Source organism: Octopus bimaculoides, chromosome 16, assembly GCF_046866305.1.
Source record: "Octopus bimaculoides isolate indiv1 chromosome 16, ASM4686630v1, whole genome shotgun sequence".
Lineage (NCBI taxonomy): Eukaryota > Metazoa > Mollusca > Cephalopoda > Octopoda > Octopodidae > Octopus > Octopus bimaculoides.
This window is the reverse complement of record NC_142943.1, coordinates 13853934-13875614: the sequence shown is the minus strand read 5'-3', so window position 1 is coordinate 13875614 and position 21681 is coordinate 13853934. Positions and strand designations below refer to the sequence as shown.

The 21681-nt window shown below is 36.5% G+C and overlaps 2 protein-coding genes across 2 annotated transcripts in view; one reads left to right on the top strand and one right to left on the bottom strand.

Moving 5' to 3' along the window:
• Nucleotides 1-1856: 1856 nt before the first annotated feature.
• Nucleotides 1857-7208, top strand: LOC106878391 (heat shock cognate 71 kDa protein). The gene is made up of 7 exons (XM_014927588.3): nt 1857-1927; nt 4107-4306; nt 4403-4608; nt 4702-4854; nt 5006-5561; nt 5718-6119; nt 6336-7208. Exons 2-7 carry the CDS (start codon nt 4108-4110, stop codon nt 6773-6775), a joined length of 1956 nt encoding a protein of 651 aa, XP_014783074.1. The 5' UTR covers nt 1857-1927; nt 4107; the 3' UTR covers nt 6776-7208.
• A 283-nt stretch (nt 7209-7491) lies between these two features.
• The window catches only part of LOC149132278 (uncharacterized), a 22904-nt gene continuing 8714 nt past the window's right edge, over nt 7492-21681 (bottom strand). The window contains exons 2-3 of the mRNA XM_089364166.1: nt 8389-8584; nt 7492-7905 (exon numbers count right to left, since the gene is read on the bottom strand). Coding sequence (XP_089220292.1) covers nt 7639-7905; nt 8389-8583 — 462 coding nt within the window. The 5' untranslated portion in view covers nt 8584 and the 3' untranslated portion in view covers nt 7492-7638. The remainder of the gene's footprint in view (nt 7906-8388; nt 8585-21681) is intronic.

The window sequence follows — 21681 nt, the reverse complement described above, 5'->3', positions numbered from 1 at the left end:
ACCAGGGTTAGGGTTAGAGACGGAATTCTCCAATCCTAAAACCCTAACCGTAACTGTAACCCTAAACCGTAACCCTAACCCTAAAACCCTAGTGAAAATCGTGCGGGTGTTAATCTGAAAATTTACCGAATAAACTATCAAATATTATAATTTCACGGACTCTCTTTTCATCATCATCGTCGTCGTTTTAACGTCTACTTTATCATGCTTGCATGGCTCAGACGTAATTCGTTGAGGCAGATTTTCTACAGCTGGACGCTCTTTCTGTCGCTAACCCCCACTCGTTTACAAGCAAAACTTTACCCCGTGATCAGACGTTTTCTCAAGGAAGTTTAGAAACGAACAGCGCTTGTATGACAGTGATGCTCGATTACAACCATCACGTGATGTCAAGACAAAAATTCACACATATATGTATACACACGCACACATATACATACATACATACATACATACATACATACATACATACATACATAAATGAAACTGAAACCACATGGTTAGCCACGCCCATGCTTTTTATATTTAAAAACTGTAAATGGGAAACAATTTTAAAAAGCTTTAGGTCGATCATCTTGCCTTTGTTAGCTACGTTAATTTTTATTAAATCATTTTTGATGGATGGGTAATAAAGTGCCTAGAAGAAAAAAAAAACACAATTTTGACTAATAAATGTCACATTTAATTTTTTTTATGTATAATAATTAAAATAATAAACTATTTTAAGTTGTTTCAAATTAATTGAAAATACCTGACCCGTCTGTACATAATTATGACAACACAATTTATATAATGGTAATACATGTGTATGAAGAAAATTACGTTTTATTCAATATTTCAAATAAAGCAATAGCACCAAAAGAAAAACAAAAACAAAAAAAATGAAACATTAAGTCATTTGCTGAAGTTTTCCTGTGACCTTTCTCCTGGATTCCATCGAAGCAACTGTTGCACCAGAAAACTAAACCGGCTTCTCACTGCTAATTTACAATAAATACATAAATGCATGCCAGGCCGCACACGCACATAATGTATTTTTTGTTATATATATGTGTGTGCGCATATATATAAATATATATATATAAACACACACGCATATATACATGTGTGTGTGTGTGTGTATATATATATATATATAGATAGATACACAGAAGTTACACACGCACACGCGTGATATATATATATATATAGTACACGTGTATATTTTTCTTCTGGTAAAATATTTTTCACGCCGCTACAACTATCATTATTGCCGATTGAATATATAAACAAATTTATTAACATAAAGCAATAACCCTTTCATAAATTATGCACGTATACACACGCACGCACACACATACACGCACACACACACACGCAACACACACACACACACACACATATATATATATATATATATATATATATATATATATATATATAATCTTACTCGCACACATTTATGCGTGTGTAACAATTATACACTCCTGCCTTTTGGATGGTTCGAGAATACATAGTCTTCAGACACAACACACACACACATATGCATGCATGTATCGTACGAGGGATGGTAGGAGAAAAGTGAAATGAGGTATTCATGTGCTGTTTTTATAATTTAACGAGCGTAATAAAGGACATGTGACTGTCATTTACAACAAATATTCACTAAGCTAATGACAAAATACTGGGCTGCATGGTCGAGCATATAGTGTGTTTATTGTTAAGGAGAAGGATGGAAAATATAATTTTTTTTTCAAATTTAAAAAAAAAGAAAAAAAAAACCTTCGCTTCCAGAACGTTCTGCTGCGTGTTGATTGGTTAATACAAGTGACGTCATTGAATCAGTTTCAGCCAAACCTCAACGAGAAGTCGTCAGTCTTTTCAGACATTGCTTCACTTGCAATTGGTCTACTGTCGCCGAAGCTCCGTGCTTGAGAAGGCAATTGAGGTATTTCGCAAGCTATTATTTATCTATTTATATTCTTAACGGGTTCCTTGGATCTTTCACTACATTTTTGTGCAAACATTTATATTGATTCCTGCTTTTTTTTTTACGATCTTCTTCTGCTAGCCTCGAATATATTTCTGCTTGTTACCGTTTTATGATTCTCGAACCATCTTTTCTCGTTTTCTGTCTCCCTTCCTTCTTCTTTATCGTTTGATCTCAAATCCGTCGCTTAATTTATCATGTACATAATCATTATTTTTAATATTAATATACCTTGTTTAACAACATTGAACGAGGAAAACGATAAAAGAGAGTTCATAAGCAGCAATAATAACTTAACCATTCCACCGCTCTGCCGATTCCAGAACCATCTTGTATTGATTTGGCGTCGTTCTTCGCTTCTTACATTGTTGTCTTTTATAAATATTTATTGTCTTCAACTAAAAGCGCCGAGAAGAAACTAATGAGTGCCACAGCATATGTTTACATCCTTTAATCTGTCAGTGAATATCTAAATATTTCACATGAAACGGTTCCTCACCATTATTGTGGAAGAGAAACCATTATTATGGTTTCATGGTTTCTCTTCTATTTTTCTATTTTCCATCTCAGCGAGAAACACAACTATTATCATAACAAAACCCCTAAACTATGTTCTAATGATAAACACACCACATTAATATACAAACTACACAAATGTGTCTGTTCAAGATTCCTTCTCGTCTTCGCCATTAATAAGTTTCCTTCGAAGTCACTTACATAGAAGTATAGAATTTTGTTTACGTTTGTAATTCTTTGTGGGAATATTCTTTAAATATTATTCGTTACAATTAATTTAAGCATGTCGCTGTTAATGTAATGTTTATAGTTATGAAGAATTTCTGAAGAATTTTTTGAAATCAAAGCTTTGGAAGCGCTTGGAATGTTCTTCGGTTCGCCTCATGCTGTGTGTGATATAACTGCTACTGCTGCCAAGTCTGGCTAGAAAGGAAATCTAATCAGGTGTATGTGTGTGTATATATATATATGATAGTGTTGTATCTGTTGTAAATGCTTAATGGTGAAAGAATGAAACGTTATCTTGCAGTGTCGAACTTAAACTGTCAAAGAAAACCATCTGGAATTTTTTGGGGTTTTTTTTTTTTTTTTTCAAAGTGAATCCGGAACTTAAATGAAGGTTGACAATTAAAACCTGGAGCCACATAGCATCTTAATTGCTACTTTCATGGTTCTTCCCTTCCTGCATATATGTCTTTTGACAGTGCTAGCAAAAATGAGGGTAGGAGGTTTTAGTTGGTACCATTAAATTCTTAGTACTTGTTGGCAGGTACTTTACTTAATCGATCCCGGAAGAATGAAAGGCAAGGTTTATTATCTCAACAGGATTTGAACTCAGAATGTAAAGAGCCAGAACATAAACCGCAAGGAATTTTTTCCGACGCTCTAACGATTCTGCTATCACTTCGCCTTATTTAAACCGACATCTGAGAAGACTTGTTTTCTCAGTTTTTCAACAGTTTGAAAACATCTTTTCACATGGAATTTCATAAATATAGATGTTTGATTCTGCATTTACAGTGTAAGATGCATTTTCGGCGATCGTTTATGAAAGCAGCAAAGTAACTGGATAGCCTTACATGTTTTATGATCAAGTGTATATGTATGTTGTGGTCGAAGTAAGTTTCGAAGATTGTTACAGTTTGGTTATGAAGGAATTTTGAATAGATCTATCTTGAAGCATGCTAATGTAGTTAGCATTCTTGTATATCTGTGGATTATTTTTTATTATTAAATGTCACCGTCCTAATGTCAGTATTGAAAGTCGTTGTTAAGTAGGACAAGTTGATTTAGATTGAAACAAACGCCTTGTTCTGTTTTCGTTAACGTTTTTTGTTTTTAATATTTTTTTAATATCCGCCTTCAGTTTTCCGTTAAGTTTCATTGAACAAAAGCTTATTTCTCAAATTATGTGGGGAAAAATTCGGATCTTGTGATTTTTTCCGAAGTCCTCTCCCAACAGCCCGTTACTTTCTGTGCACTTTTGTTTTCATATTCGTTTCCTACACATTCTTTTTTTACACCCATTGCACAATTTTATTCATTTCGTTTCCGGGTAATATTGTAAACATTGACCCAAGTAATTATGTGAATTAAAAAAAAATTTTTTTTTTCTTTCCAGAATGTCAAAAGCAGTCGGAATAGATTTGGGGACCACCTATTCATGTGTAGGTGTCTTTCAACATGGCAAGGTTGAAATCATTGCCAATGACCAAGGAAACCGTACCACTCCCAGCTATGTGGCATTTACTGATACCGAGCGTCTCATCGGAGATGCTGCTAAGAACCAAGTCGCCATGAACCCAGAGAGCACCGTTTTTGGTGAGTAACAAACTTGGTTCTTATTTATATTCGCTTGTAATCAGTTTCTAAAGTGTGATAGTTGGTGGAAATAATTGTTTTGCTATTTTTGTACAGATGCAAAACGTCTAATCGGTCGTCGATTTGATGACAAATCAGTCCAGAGTGACATGAAACACTGGCCGTTTACGGTGACGAATGAAAACACTAAACCAAAACTGCGGGTTATGTTCAAAGGAGAAGAGAAGACCTTCTTTCCTGAGGAAATCTCTTCTATGGTTTTAACCAAGATGAAGGAAACAGCTGAAGCCTATCTGGGCAGGGTAAGTTCAGATAACGTGTAGCTTTTTACTCGAATCCCTAACGTGTGTATGTTCTCGTGTGTGACTTTTTCCATCTTATTTTCTTTCTTGTAGACTGTAACAAACGTGGTGGTCACTGTCCCCGCCTACTTCAACGACTCCCAGAGACAGGCTACCAAAGATGCCGGTACTATTGCCGGTCTAAATGTCTTGAGAATCATTAACGAACCCACCGCAGCAGCTATTGCCTATGGTTTGGACAAAAAGGTAAGAGATAACTTTTTACAATAATTTACTGCATTACATAATAGTTGTCTTTGTATGTCATCCTCTCAACACTTGCAAATAATGTGACAGTTTTTCACTTGATATGCATTACACGTCTTCTTAAAATGTACTGTCACATCTTGTTTTTTAGGTTGGTGGTGAAAGAAACATTCTTATCTATGATCTTGGTGGTGGAACTTTTGATGTCTCCACTTTAACTATTGAAGACGGCATCTTTGAAGTAAAATCAACAGCAGGTGATACTCACTTGGGTGGTGAAGATTTTGACAACCGTATGGTAACTCACTTTGTTCAGGAGTTCAAGAGAAAATACAAGAAAGATCTGATTGACAACAAACGTGCTGTTCGACGGTTGAGAACTGCCTGTGAACGTGCTAAGAGGACCTTGTCTTCAAGCACCCAGGCCAGCATTGAAATAGATTCTTTGTATGAAGGAATTGACTTTTACACCACCATCACCCGAGCCAGGTTTGAGGAGTTGAATGCTGATCTCTTCAGGAGTACCCTTGAACCAGTTGAGAAATCACTGCGAGATGCTAAACTAGACAAAGCTCAGATACACGAGATTGTATTGGTTGGTGGTTCAACCCGTATCCCCAAGATTCAGAGATTATTGCAGGACTTCTTTAATGGCAAAGAATTGAACAAGAGCATTAATCCAGATGAAGCTGTTGCATATGGTGCCGGTAAGTTTTTTGTTTTTGTCTGTTTCTATTCAATTGGCTAACATTACCTACCTTAATTTTGTAACGAGTCACCATAACGTTAAATCTAACCTACTTGATGCTGTTATTCAATAGCTAGAAGTATATTAATTGACTTTTGATGTTTTGTATTTCCAGCTGTTCAGGCTGCCATCCTCTCAGGGGAAAAAGACAAAGAAGTACAAGATCTGCTACTGCTTGATGTAGCACCACTGTCCATGGGTATTGAAACTGCTGGCGGTGTCATGACACCATTAATCAAAAGAAATACTACCATTCCAACCAAACAGACCCAAACTTTCACCACATACTCAGACAACCAGCCTGGTGTGCTGATCCAGGTCTATGAAGGTGAAAGAGCTATGACCAAAGATAACAACTTGCTTGGAAAATTTGAGCTAACAGGCATCCCTCCAGCACCTAGAGGTGTTCCTCAGATTGAGGTAACCTTTGATATTGATGCAAACGGTATCCTGAATGTATCGGCCACAGATAAAAGTACAGGCAAAGAGAACAAAATTACCATCACAAATGACAAAGGTAAGTGTTACTGTTTACCTAGTTTTAGAATTTTCTGGAGTTGACAGTAAATCTTGGGAGACAGACTATGGGGTTGTGCAAATTTTGTTTATCCAGTTTTACTTTCTAAGTTTGTGGTATTTAGTGTTTTCTGTAGGTTGTGGTTAATGTTTACATTCTATGTTGTTAGAAATTATTGACGTGAATTGAGCTTACGGATTTCTCTCTTATTTTCAGGTCGTCTCTCTAAAGACGACATTGAAAGAATGGTTAATGAAGCTGAAAAATATCGACAGGAAGATGAGGAGCAACGCCTGCGTGTTTCAGCCAAGAATTCTTTGGAAAGTTACGCTTTTAACATGAAATCAACAGTAGAGGATGAGAAAGTGAAGGACAAAATTAATGAAAGTGATAAGAAAACAATTATTGATAAATGTCAAGAAGTAATTAGTTGGCTAGATCAGAATCAACTGGCATCAAAAGAAGAGTTTGAACATCAACAAAAAGAAATAGAAAAAGTCTGCAACCCCATCATCACAAAGCTCTATCAAGCTACTGGTGGTATGCCCGGTGGTATGCCAGGAGGTATGCCTGGTGGTATGCCAAATTTCGGAGGTTCCTCTGATGGTGCAACATCAGGAGCAGGCAGTGGCCCTACCATTGAAGAGGTTGATTAAAACCTTTTTCATTCTATATTCTGGGCACATCACATTGCTTCCCTCTTATATTTATTTTAACATTTTTTATATAAGTTTTTCAATGAAAATTAAGCTCTCTCAGCATTGAGAGTTCATTTGTCTAAGCTTTAAATTAGGTGCACATTTCACTTGCATCTTCACTCTAGCAGTATAAAGTTTTATTTCTCTTATATATGTAAAACAACTTATAGCTTTGTTTATTGTTTATAGAATTCTTTAGGACTAGTAAACATAATCCTACTAATTATATTTAACTTTATAGGGCTCTATTTTATGCCAAAATCACATTTCCCCCCTTTCTACAAAGAAATTGCTTAAAAATTTTAATTTAATAGTTGTCAAACTCCAATTGTTAATGCTGAAAAAAAAATTCTCTGATTCAAATAAAATATAAAATTTAATCATTGTTTCAGCTCGGTTTTTTTGTCCTTTTATTATTTTTTTTTTGCTATCAATATATGTATCACTAAGGGCCAGCAACACCTTTGTTAGACTGAGAATTCTTACGAGAAACTTAAACAAAAGCGATTCTATTTAGTGATTGTCCTCAAAGCAAGAATGATTTTATTCTGCTAAAAGTACCAGTAAAATTTCTCTTGAATCAAAACACCTGAAAAGTACATTTTGTGTATCTGGGACTAGACTTGCATGAAGACTGAAATGATAAAAAGCTGTACGAAAATATAAGACAACAATATACTTTGACACATTTATTTAAACTTCAGACAAAAACAGCTTATTTCACTGGAAGTTTCCTTAATAAACCTTGTACATCCAGCTGTAGAAACTCTGCCAAATCAGACTGGAGCCTGGTGTTGCCATCCGGTTTCACCAGTCCTCAGTCAAATCGTCCAACCCATGCTAGCATGGAAAGCGGACGTTAAACGATGATGATGATGATGATGATGTACATCATACATGGTATTGTTTAAGAACTTATCCATACTTTGTACAAAGTCAAGACTTGTGAATTGGTTCCATATTTCTTCATCCACATAAGGTTTTTCCATTTGGTTTGTGCAAGCTAGCACACTGAGGTTATAGTCAACTTTTTTCTCTAATGCATCAATGTTGTTCCAGATATCTTTCTTTGGGTCAAGGCCTGCTCTCTGAAAGAGTTAGTTTTAGAATTTGTTAATAGGCACTGTACAATAAGGAACATAACTAGAATACAGGCAGGTGAGTTATTAACTAGTACCCACAATTAACTTTCTCTGGGATTTAATATATAAAAGCAGTAATTTAATTTAATTATATCGATTCCATTTATACAAGATGTCTTGGTGTATTGATTGTGTTGACAAAAACACAGAAGTTTGAACATGTGATATACTGATTATGTGTACCAGCAGTGTTTACCTTCCTGTGTGGCTTTGTATAATTTCTGCAAAGGTACAAGGTAAGAAACTTTTTTTGTTTTTTGTAGAATTAGTTTTGCTTTAACTTAAGATATCCATTTTACATTTGGTTTTTCTCTTTATAATCCCTGTCTACAACCGTGACCCTACATTTGGTTTTTCTCTTTATAATCCCTGTCTACAACCGTGACCCTAAAATCCTGTTTGGATGAAATAGTGAAAAGGATATCTTACATATTGCTTTTTCTTCTTCATTCTTTTCTTTTGAATTATTTCTGCCAAAGTTAAACCTTCTGGCTTTTTAGTTTTCTCTTGTTTATGAGTCTGTGGATTAAACAACTTGTTGTATTTATCCAGTTCAGTTTTGGTATGGTCCTGAAGCTTCTTGCTTAATTTTTCCTTTGATAGTTTCTGACCTTTTTTAGCCATTCTGAAATAGTAAATAGTTTTAAAATTTCTTTTGATAGCTGTTTAGCCACAGGTGTGGTAAGAAGTTTGCTCCCCAACCACAATACCAAGTTCAGTCCCACTGCATGGTGCCTTTGGGCAAGTGTCTTCTATAGCCTTAGGAGTAGATTTGGTGTGTGTATGTTGCTTGACAGTGGAGGCGTGTGGCTTAGTGGTTAGTGTTGGCACCATGATCGTAAGGTTGTGGTTTCGATTCCTAGACGGGGCGACGCGTTGTGTTCTTGAGCAAAACACTTCATTTCACATTGCTCCAGTCCACTGAGTAACACTGCGATGGACTGGCATCTCATCCGGCTGGGGAACACATAAGCCATTGAAACCGGGAAACAGGGCCCATGAGCTTGGCTAGGCTTTAAAAGGGCACATTTATTATTATTTATGTTGCTTGACAACCAGTGTTGGTGTGTGTGTATGTCCCTGTAACTTAGTGGTTTGGCAAAAGTGACTGATAAAGTACAAGGCTCAAAAAAATGTACTGGGGTTGATTAGTTGGACCAATGATTCAAGGAGGTACCCCAGTATGATCATAGTCTGACTAAAACTAGTAAAAGACAAACAAAGATGGGTGGGTATACCTTAGCAATAGCATCTGATTCTTTGTTTACATTTTGGTTTAGATTAAAAAATTTTTTTCTGGTTGAGAGGATACGGCAAAGCATTGATCCAAAGAGTAGGAGCTGAAATTTCGTTGCTGGATCAGAATTCAATAATAGTAACAGTCATAAATTAGTTTCATAATGGTTTTAGTGATGGGTATTTTTTATTTTTTTCAGTGTTAGTGCTTATTTGTTTTAAATGGGATTCTCCATGATGGCACTCAGACACCTTTCCTGCCCACTAATCCTTAGATATTTTCATCTAGTGGATTATTTATTTAACTTGTTTGAAAGCTGATCTACAGAATGAGTTTGTTAACATGTTTTGTTATGGTCAGCCTAAGGATACAGTAAAAGACAGCCCTAGGTTCTATGCAGTGAGAACTTGAAGCCATGTGGCTATGGTTGTGTGTGTGTGGTAAATATTGTTAATGATTTTTCCTAACTTGTTTCAGTCACTACACTGTGCCCATGCTGTGGTACCGCCTTGAATTTTTTTTAAAACCCCGTTATTCTATCAGTTTCGTTTGCTGAATTAAGAAGTTACAGGGATATAAACAAACCAACACCACATGTGTGTGTGGTGGTGGGCACACTTTCAGTTTCCTTCTGTCAAATCCACTCTCAAGGTTTTGGTCAGCCCGAGGCTACAGTAGAAGATACTTGCCTAAAGTGTTACACGGGACTGAACCTGGAGCCATATGGTTGGGGAGCAAGCTTCTTACCACACAGCCACTAGTTTTTTTTCTTATTCACTTTCTAAGATGTTATTGAAAGAGATAAAGATTTTAGATAAAGATAGCTAAGAAGGACAATTAAGCTATGTAATCTAGTGATTATCTAATCTTCTTGGGGAAGTGGGGGGGGGGGGGTTAGTATCACCTATTGTTGATTTCTTGATTCAAATAGACTGTCCTCTTGACCCAGTTTGCTACAAGTTTTATTAAATGTAGGTCACTATTGAGTAAATAGCTTTATAAATCTTTAATTTGTGAAGAGCTTTCTTTGACTCTACTACCAACAGTTGACAGAAGAGCAGCATATTGTGTACCTAATAAGTATTAGTCTTTACTAATTTTATAGCTAAAACTCATTAAAGGCTGGTATTCATATACAAAGCAATATTTGGCAGGTTGACACTTGCTGGCTCTTGAGTATTGTGTTGAAATTCTATTCCATCAAAGCTGATGCAGCTAGATTCCCATGAATACTTCAGATATTGTCTCTAGTTCTTGAATATCTTAGCCCACTCTACTGTACACAGATTTTACATCTTAATACAGATAGTCTCTTGTATTTTTGTGAGCAAGATACTATCCTGTTCGTTCTTCACCTGAAAAGATATCTCATGCAGCTAGGGGGAATTTTTAGTTGTGTGACAAAGTTGGGATTTCAGATTGTGTGTTCAGTGTTGCCTGAAACAACCCTGAGTCTACAATACAAATTCTTTGTTTTAAAATGATCTGAAAACTTCTTTAAAAAAAAAATTCATTAATTTCTGAGCACCAGCTTAATGACTAAATTTATTGAATTCATTTTTGAAAATTAATCGAAACAGGCATTGTATTTCTCTTGAAATACAGTAACAAAAGAGTTAATATAACAAACATCTCACCCAGTTAGCAATTTGTTGCATAAGTTGATAAAGTAACTTCGATGGATATTCTATCAAAGTAAACCAATCACAATGTATGAAGCAAAGATCAAATTGTTAAAATATGTGCATGAAATACATTTAAACAGTAAAATTGGGGTTCTCACGTTGAGTAATTTGGCATGTCACGAGTGGGGAGTTAATTAATTTTTTTATACTATAGTCAAGGTAGTTTTGAAACTACCAATTTGTAAATATAAAATTTTGTAAATGCAGGTATCTCTCTTATTTCAGAAGTGTTGTATTTCGTTAAAATGTTTTCAGAATATGAAATTCTGTAACATGAAATGTTTTTCTGTGTAATATAGAAGAATTGAAAATATATTTTCAAGAATTATTTCAGAAGTGTTGCATTTCGTTAAAATGTTTTCAGAATATGAAATTCTGTAACATGAAATGTTTTTCTGTGTAATATAGAAGAATTGAAAATATATTTTCAAGAATGCAATTCTTTGATGTTTGGATGCCTGTATTCTTATAAAAGTAGGATTTGGGGGCAAAATTTCAGGTCTTCTGGTGTACATGGTGTACAAATAGTACATTTTAAGTACTGAAATTCAGGGTGCAATCTAACGTATCAGTGACAATGCTAAATGAAAAAGAAGAAAAATAGCATTGGTGGCAACCCACACAATAGAAGGAACTCAAACGAAAAAGTAATTAAAGGTGAACCCCGTCTTTAATTACAGTAAATTATATTGATTAATATATGAGGTGGATGCTGTAAAGTTCTTGGCTTTGGGTAAAAGAAAATCCAGGAGGATCAGTTAATTATGATTTTAACATATTCTCCTCTTGGATTCACAAATCTATTGCAACAGTCCTTCAGTTTTTCTAAGTTATGTAAAAGAACTCGGAAAGTTGGGCCTCCAACCAGACCTTTTGTGATACTCTTAAAACCAGGAACTTTTCAGCACCCCACTTCTTGTATATGGTATAACTTATATGTAAATGTGATGTATTTAGTATGGTACGAATTTTAATACAGTATTTACCATACTTCTTCATTAATGAAATTCATTATCTAATGTTTGTGTGAATTAGCAAAAGACAATTAGAAAAATTCATATTGTAGTTTATACAGAGAATAATTCTTCAATCCATGTAAAATTGCAAATCTTTAGCCTCCTCCATCCACCAAAAAAGAGGGGTTTGTTTTTAATAAGAGGTTGACTTGAGTCATTGTCACTTTTTAATGCTTGCATGAATAGATATAATGACTTATATGAATTATTTTATAAATAAATATCTAAGTTGATGTCATACGTTAACTGAATACTTTAAGGCCAGTTTCTTTTCTAACTTGCTGGTATAGTAGCAGCAAGATTGAAAAAAGAAAAAAACTTACCTGGCACTAACAAATGATGACTGCACACATTTGTAATGAGAAAAATTTGATTTTTCTCATGGATTATTTACTAGTGGTGGAACATCAATAAAGTCAAGGCATTATACTTCATAAGTAGGTGGGAAGAATCTACATTCTAGGGTTGAAAGTGAGTTGCAAACTTAGTTGGCTTTTTGGGACTAACCACATACTTGCTGTGCCAAAACAATTTTTCTTCAATTGGTTTCAGAGAAGTATAGTTAATTGAATTGAGCTTAAAGAAAACTTACTAATAATCCTTTATTTGATAGGACACAAGGTTAAGTCCTGAATGCTCTTTTTAATCTTTTTGATACCAACTTGCCTGAGACTGCCCTGTCCCTGGTTCTATATGAACTTTTTGTTTGAAAGTGATCTAAAAACCTTCCTACAAAATTTCATTTGTTCCAAGCACCACTGTAATACAGACCAGGTTATTTTACTAAATTCTTATTTTCAAAATTAAAACAAAGGCAATGTATTTTAACAGAAATATGGTAATAAAAGGGTTAAGGCTCATTTGAAATATGCCACAATATGATGTCCCAAGAAGTTAGCCTCCCTCTATGTGTGCTAGAAACAGCAGCAAAATCTACCAATTACTTGCTACTAGCTGAAAGACAAAGTACATTTGCATAGTCACAACTGGAATATTGTTGATCAGCACTGGATTGGCGTTAAACATTGTTTTTGGTATACTGGTCTTATAGGATGCTCTTCAGTTTACATTAACCAGTCTCTGTTGCCGTAGATCTACTCAAAAGACTAACACAATCATCATTTACCTGTTATCTCGACACCCTTTCAAAGCCTACACCACAACATAAGGTGATGTTGACATTTCATCAGAAATGCACAAACTTCAATCTATAAACAAACAAAAATCAAAGCACACTCACTTAGCTTTCTATATTATTTTCTTTCATCTACTAAATTTGCTTGCAAGGCATTGGTCAGCCTAGGGGTACATTAGTTGTTCCAAAGCAAACAATTAACCACACATCCATGCCAGCATATACACACATGTACACAATAGGTACAGCATGGCCAAATGGTTAAGCAGTTTGTTTTTTAATCATGAGGTCTTGGGTTCAGTCTCCACTGTATGACAACTTTGGCAAGTCTTCTATAACAGTGGTTCTCAATCAGGGTCAGTATGATCCCTGAGGGTCCATATAAGATTTTATTGGGGTTCACACAAGCAAAATAGTAAATTGAAGCTCCACAGTAGTATTCTAGAGGTCCATGAAAAAATATTGCTTTAGATGTATTTACTACAAGAAACAGCTGGGTTTCTTTCTTAACCCACACAATATGTGAAAAACAAAATAGGAATTTAAAGTACCTACAAAACGAGATTATAACCATCAAATGGTTATGGAGGTCCATAGATAAGATATGGTTGGGGATTACTGTTCTATAACTTCAGATTGAGTGGAAATATGGTAGACTGTTGTTTAACTGTGATTCTAAGGTCCAGCTTCTGTGACACTGATTCTACTTGTGGATTACGATTACATTTTAGAGCACACGTCCCTGGAATACTCAGTCACTTAATGCTAATTTATTCTTATACATTTTTCAGTCAGTGGAGTGTGGCCAGGCCAAGGCACTACCCTGAAGGGTTTAGGGTTTATTTGAACTAATCAACCCTAGTAATTATTTTTTTGCAAGTGTGACACTTATCCTATCACTTTCGATAAACAACTTAGTTATGGGAATATAAACAAACCTACACTGGTTAGGTAGTGTGGTGACAAACAAGGACATGCATGTGTACAAATTCTCTGTGACTGGTTCTCAACTGGGGTCCATATGGCCCTTGGGGAATCCATAAAAGATTTTATTAAAATTTATCTGCATTAAATTTGTTTCTACTCTGCACAAAATATTTTAGCAATTTTTCAAAATAGAATTCCTTATATTATGAAAATATGGTAATTTTTAAAACCTCAATTGACTAGGAGGGTCTAGTCAAGTAAAATAGGAAATAAAAGGGTCCATAGATACAAGATGGTTGAGGAATACCTCTATGGGTTTCCATTGATTCCATCTACCAAATTTAAGATATGTATGTGTGTGTCTTTGCGTTTGTCCCCAACTACTGCTTGACTATCAATGCTGGTGTGTTTACGTCCCCGTAACTTAGCAAGAGACTGATAGAATAAGTATCAGACTTCAGAAAAAACTAAGTACTAGAATTGATTTGTTCGACTAATATTCTCTAGGGTGGTGCTCTAGCATGGCCACAGTCTGGCGACTTAAAAAAACGTTTTTGTGTCTGTTTGTCCCCACCACCACTGCTTCACAACCGATGCTGGTATGTTTACTTCCCCATAAATTAGCAGTTCAGCAAAAGAGAATGATAGAATAAGTACTAGGTTTACAAAGAGTAAGTCCTGGGATAGATTTGTTCAACTAAAGTCAGTGCTCCAGCATGGCTGCAGTCAAATGACAAACAAGTAAAAGAGAATATTTATCTTTTGTCTTATATGTGTTTTAGTCATTAGACTGTGGCCATGCTGGGTCACCACTTTGAAGAATTTTTCGTTGAATGAATCGACTCCAGTACTTATTTTTTAAAACCTGGTACTTATTCTATCAAAATAGAACCACTAAATTACAGGGACGTAAACAAACTATCACTGGTTGTCAAGCAGTGGTGGGGGATAAACATAAACACAAAGACTTACACAAACATGATGGGCTTCTTTCAGTTTCCATCTACCAAATCAACTCACAAGGCTATGGAACTGGTTGGGAAGCAAGCTTCTTACCACATGGCCATGCCTTCACCTATATTTATTTTGCTTCAATCATTGGATTGTGTCCATGCTGGAGCACCAGATCAACCTCAGTACTCATTTTTTTTTTTTAAATCTGAGACTTTACTGACCTTTCTTGCTGAATTGCTAAGTTACAAGGATGTAAACAAATGAACGCTGTCAAGTGATGGAGGGACAATATGTACATGTGTGTATATTTTCTTTTACTTGTTTCAGTCTTCTGACTGTGGCCATGCTGGAGCACCGCCTTTAGTCAAATAAATCAACTCCAGGACTTATTCTTTGTAAGCCTAGTACTTATTCTATCGGTCTCTTTTGCTGAACTGCTAAGTTTCGGAGACAGAAACACACCAGCATCAGTTGTCAAGCGATGGTGGTGGGGACAAACAGACACAAAAACATATACATACACATATATATATATGTGGGCTTCCACACAGTTTCCATCTATATTCACTCAAAAGGCATTGGTCTGCTTGGAGCTATGGTAGAAGATGCCCAATGTGCTGAGCTGTGGGATTGAACTGGAAACCACATAGTTGCAAAGCAAGCTTTTTAACAACACAGCCATACCTGTATAACTATATAACTAAAAGTTTGTTTTTTTTCTCAATTTCATCAGAACAACTTATGATAAAAATCAGAGGCACTCTTTAATAAAGGTAAATACTTATTCCATTGCACTAGAATGATAAATTAATTGGTCATTTGATATTTAGAAATGGTCATTGACAGGGAACCATTAACTGACTTAGGAACCGAGAGTTGTGATGTTCATGCCTTTTCACAAAGGCATAGCAAAGTAGATGAAATAGCCACAACTAGGACAAACAAAAATTGCTGGTTTAGTGAACTCAAACCTTACTTTCTATGCTGCTGTTTCACATTGTGGTTCTTGTTTATACATAATATATTGATTTTTTTTTTATTATCATTAACAGGTGACAAGTATGCCTGTGCTGAAGATGTTTACTTCCAAACCACCTGGTTTCAAGTTCATTCCCACAGTGTGGCACTTTGGTCATGTGTTCTACAGTCTTTGGTCAAGCCAAGCTGCCTTGTGAGAGGATTTGGTGGATGCAGGCTCAAAGAATCCCATTTTGTCGTGATATCACATGATAGTTGTAAGCAAGTGTCATTGTCATACAAGCGGTGTATTATATTTCCAATCTTTTGTAAGTGTCTGGTCAGGAAATATTACCGTGCTTGGAAACAGATTTGGGTTGGTGACGGATAGGGCTTCCACCTTTAGAAAAACAGGTTAAAATTCTGTATGACCCATGAGAGTGCAAAACGTGGATGTTAAAACTGATAAATTTTGTAGGGAAAGGGCTATAGTTGATTAAATTGATTATAGTTTTGAATTAACCATGCAATATCTCATTGCTTTGGGATTTCAGTGGTGTGATTGATTATTTTTAGGATGACATTATAGGGTAGGTGTGAGAGGCCAGATCTGGCCAGTTTGAACACAAAATAAAATATTTGGGTTTCATATGGTCAGTTTAAAGGGTAAAAGGTTAATGAAAATGAAATAATGTAAGAAAGCATATCATTAAAAAACAAAACAAAACAATATACAAGGCAAGTGAGCTGGCAGGATTGTTAGCACATTGGATAAAATTATTAGTTCCAGTTGAACAGTGGAGTTGATGTAATTGACTAACGTTCTAAAGTTGCTGGCCTTGTGCCAAAATTTGATGGAATTACACTTATATTTTTTATGAAATGAATATTAAAAAACAGTTTGGGATTATAGTAGATTATCTGCTTTGTAACACTGCATGTTATAAGTGGTAACACAAGGTTTTTGGACAACTGAGGTTCAAAAATATTGTTTGTGGTAGCATATAATAATATATGTACTTTTGTAATAGCTATGCATTCTTCTGGTTTGATCATCTATCTTGATAATTCTCATAGTTTTACTGACTTCATCAGCTGTCCTGCCAAATCTCTCACACATCATGTCTAGACATAAGCTACAGAGTAAGAAGTCAGTGAGGGAGCTAGTAGACAGTCTCTCACCCTCTAAGAAATATAGCAGCCACATATCCCTGAAATCACACTTGACTGGCCTTCGTGCCGGTGGCACATAAAACACCCACTACACTCTCGGAGTGGTTGGCGTTAAGAAGGGCATCCAGCTGTAGAAACTCTACCAAATCAGATTGGAGCCTGGTGTCGCCTCCTGGTCCACCAGTCCTCAGTCAAATCGTCCAACCCATGCTAGCATGGAAGGCGGACGTTAAACGATGATGATGATGATGATTGTTTTAAAAAAAAACAAACACATCAGGAATGTCTGTGATTATAGGTTTGCTTGGTTGGACCTGACCTAGGGCTAAACATCAATAATGGTTTGTACAACAAGTCTAAAATATTTTGTATATTCTAAGTTAATTGTTCATTTGGAGATGACCTAGGGCTAAACATCAATAACAACCTACACTGCAAGTCTATGGACCGAGATGAGAAACAGGGGAAACCATTCATATTTGTAACAGTTCTCATACAAACACCCCATGTCCCATTACTGAGATGCTAGCAATGCAACTAATGAATATAGCCAACGAGTGAGCCTCTCATCAGTTTTTATGTTCTGAACTAATATTCTGCTTAGGTTGACTTTGCCTTTAATCCTTTTGATAAAGGATTAAATAAGTACCAGTTGAGCATCGGGGTCAATGTAATTGGCTTAACTCCTCCCCCAAATTCACTGACCTCGAGCCAAAATTTGAAACCAATATTTAAGAGAAGGCAGTGAGCTGGCAGAATTGTTAACATCATCATCATCATCATCATCATCATCGTTTAACGTCCGCTTTCCATGCTGGCATGGGTTGGACGATTTGACTGAGGACTGGTGAAACCGGATGGCAACACCAGGCTCCAATCTAATTTGGCAGAGTTTCTACAGCTGGATGCCCTTCCTAACGCCAACCACTCAGAGAGTGTAGTGGGTGCTTTTACGTGTCACCCGCACGAAGGCCAGTCAGGCGGTACTGGCCACGGCCACGCTCGAAATGGTGTCTTTTATGTGCCACCCGCACAGTCAGGCAAAATGCTTAGCGGCATTTACGTTCTGAGTTCAAATTTCGCCAAGGTTGACATTGCCTTTCATTCTTCCAGGTTCAATAAAATAAGTACCAGTTGGGCACTAGAATTGATGTAACCAATTTTACCTCATCCCCCGAACTTGCTGGCCTTGTGTCAAAATATGAAACCAAATTTTTAAATAAGAGATGGACATATTGGATAATGCTAATGTAGTGTCTGGATACATCGGAATAAAAGTTAGGCTAAATACTGTTGGGATGCTGGTAAAGTGGTAAGAAGATAGCATGAGGATGATAGTTATTTGATGAACTATCCACATGATTTTATACATACGCACATATATTACAAATATATGATATATGTATATTATATATAATAGCGCTCTTGCTGTCTCCTACCCTCTTTCTCTCTCCTTTTCTTGCTCTTCCCTCTGGTTGGGTAACCAAGTATCTGTTTTACAGCAGCACACCTGTTTCTGTTCTCATTCTTGATCACTCTCTCTCTCTCTTTCTCTGGCTGGGTAACCATGTACCTCCTCTACAGCAAGATACCTGTTTCTGTCTCTGTCTCTCGTTCACACTCTAACTTTTCATCATCTAACATGAGATCACCTCCTCCAATGCACCCCACCTTCTCAAAAGATCTCTGTCTTGCCAGTGCTGGTGCCACGTAAAAAGCATCCAGTCCACACTGTAAAGTGGTTGGTGTTTGGAATAGCATCTAGCTTTAAAAGCCATGCTAAAACTGACCTCACCTGTGCTGGGGTCGTGTAAAAAGCACTCAGTCCACTCTGCTGGGTGGTTAGTGTTAGGAAGGGCATCCAGTTGTAAATTCCATGCCAAAACAAACATAGAAGTCTGGTGCAGTCTTCTACCTGGTCAGTTCCTGTCAAAATGTCCAACACATGCTAGCATGGATGGCAAACATTAAATGATAATGATTATATATATATATATATATATATATATATATATTGGCACTCCGTCGCTTACGACGTTGAGGGTTCCAGTTGATCCGATCAACGGAACAGCCTGCTCGTGAAATTAACGTGCAAGTGGCTGAGCACTCCACAGACACGTGTACCCTTAACGTAGTTCTCGGGGATATTCAGCGTGACACAGTGTGACAAGGCTGACCCTTTGAATTACAGGCACAACAGAAACAGGAAGTAAGAGTGAGAGAAAGTTGTGGTGGAAGAGTACAGCAGGGTTCGCCACTATCCCCTGCCGGAGCCTTGTGAAGCTTTAGGTGTTTTCCCTCAATAAACACTCACAACGCCCGTTCTGGGAATAGAAACTGCGATCCTATGACCGCGAGTCCGCTGCCCTAACCACTGGGCCATTGCGCCTCCACTTATATAATATATATATATATATAAAGGTTTTTTTTTGGTTATTTGTGCATGCGTGTGTTTCTGTGTCTTTCAACATACAGACAATACAAACTTTAAAAAAGACTTCACTTGAGAAGACCTGGCAAGTAAAGTGAGATCACAGCCGTAGCCTACACCAGTGTTGCATAACCAGCCCATTTAAAAAGTACCTTTGAATTGTTGGATGACATGCCATCCTCGAGGAGACCTATTGAGTCAAGTAAATCAAAATCAAAATCAAAATTAAATCAAATCAAATCACAATCAAATGGAAATTGTAGCTGTGGCTGATTCCAGTGCTGCCTGACTGGCTCCCGTGCCGGTGGCACACAATAAGCATCATTCATGTGTGGGTCATTGCCATTGCCACCTGACTGGCTCCCCATGCCAGTGGAAGCAACATGTTTAGTTGTGGAGAAATGTTACCTGGCTTGGAAACAGGCAAGCGTTAGTGACGAGAAGAGCATTCAACCATAGGAAATCTTCCTCAATAAACTCTGTCTAACCCATGTAAGCATAGAAAAGTGGTTATAAAAGCTATGATGATGATGATGATAATATTGATGAAATTCATATATTAAACAATGCTCTAATTCATTAATTCATAGACTATATACATAGGTATACTCTACAACTGTATTACAGAATACGCTATTGTATTGTAAGTGTATAGTTCCAAATACTCATATGTATATTCATTTAGTGTCATTGACGATACACACACACATACACACGTGTGTGTGTATGTGGACTGCATGTCTGAACTCACTGGATATAACATTAAAATAATAGGATGGTTCTGAACAATGACAATTATATCTGTACAATCTCATCAACACAGTCTCAATGACTTCGCTTTGATGCTTATGCTGTTAATGTACCATATCACATTGTATTTACAAACGTATTGAATTTCTTTTTTCTTTTTTTTTTTATATCATATCATGCATGAAAACATTTGTGCTTGAATTGTGTGTGTTTTGTTGTTGACAAGGTTAGTCAGCTAATCTCTAATCTTTGAAGGTCACATGCAACTAATGAAGTGTCTAGTCTTTAGCAAGTTTGAGGTGGTTCTTTTCTAGAATCCCCTGGAAATATAGGCATGCAAACATTCACGTACACCATACATTATATATATATATCATCATCATCATCATTTAACGTCCGCTTTCCATGTTAGCATGGGTTGGACGATTTGACTGAGGACTGGTGAAACCGGATGGCTACACCAGGCTCCAATCTGATTTGGCAGAGTTTCTACAGCTGAATGCCCTTCCTAACGCCAGCCACTCAGAGAGTGTAGTGGGTGCTTTTATGTGCCACCGGCACGAGGGCCAGTCAGGCGGTACTGTCAATGGCCACGCTCAAAATGATGTATTTTATGTGCCACTCACACAAGAGCCAGTCCAGGGGCACTATATATATATATATATATATAAAATATATAGTTTTAGGGAAAATAACCAATTTTCAAGAACTCATCGATGAAAATCCACTATCACATATAGAAAAATTAATAATTAATTTTTCTATATGTGATAGTGGATTTTCATCGATGAGTTCTTGAAAATTGGTTATTTTCCCTAAAACTATATATTTTATATATACTTTATCTATAAGGCTCAATTTAATTTTAATTTTTTATAAATTGATTTTAATTGAGTTTTTTACCTGTAATTTTGGATTTTGTCCCTAATATTATTATATATATATATATATATATATATCATCATGATCATCATTTAACGTCTGTTTTCCATGCTGGCATGGGCTGGACAGTTTGATAGGAGCTCGCTAAGCAGAAGACTGCATCTGGCTTCACTGTGTGTTTTGGCAGGGTCTTTATGGCTGGATACCCATCCTAACACGAACCACCTTACAGAGTGGACCGAGTGCTTTTACATGGCATCATATATATATATATATATATATATATATATATATATATATATATATCATTGCCAGTGCCGCTGAACTGGCCCCTGTGCAGGCGGCACGTAAAATACACCATTTTGAGTGTGGCCGTTGCCAGTACCACCTGACTGGCCTTCGTGCTAGTGGCACGTAAAAGTGCCCACAACACTATCGAAGTGGCTGGCGTTAGGAAGGGGATCCAGCTGTAGAAACTCTGCCAAATCAGATTGGAGCCTGGTGTAGCCATCTGGTTTCACCAGTCCTCAGTCAAATCGTCCAACCCATGCTAGCATGGAAAGCGGACGTTAAAC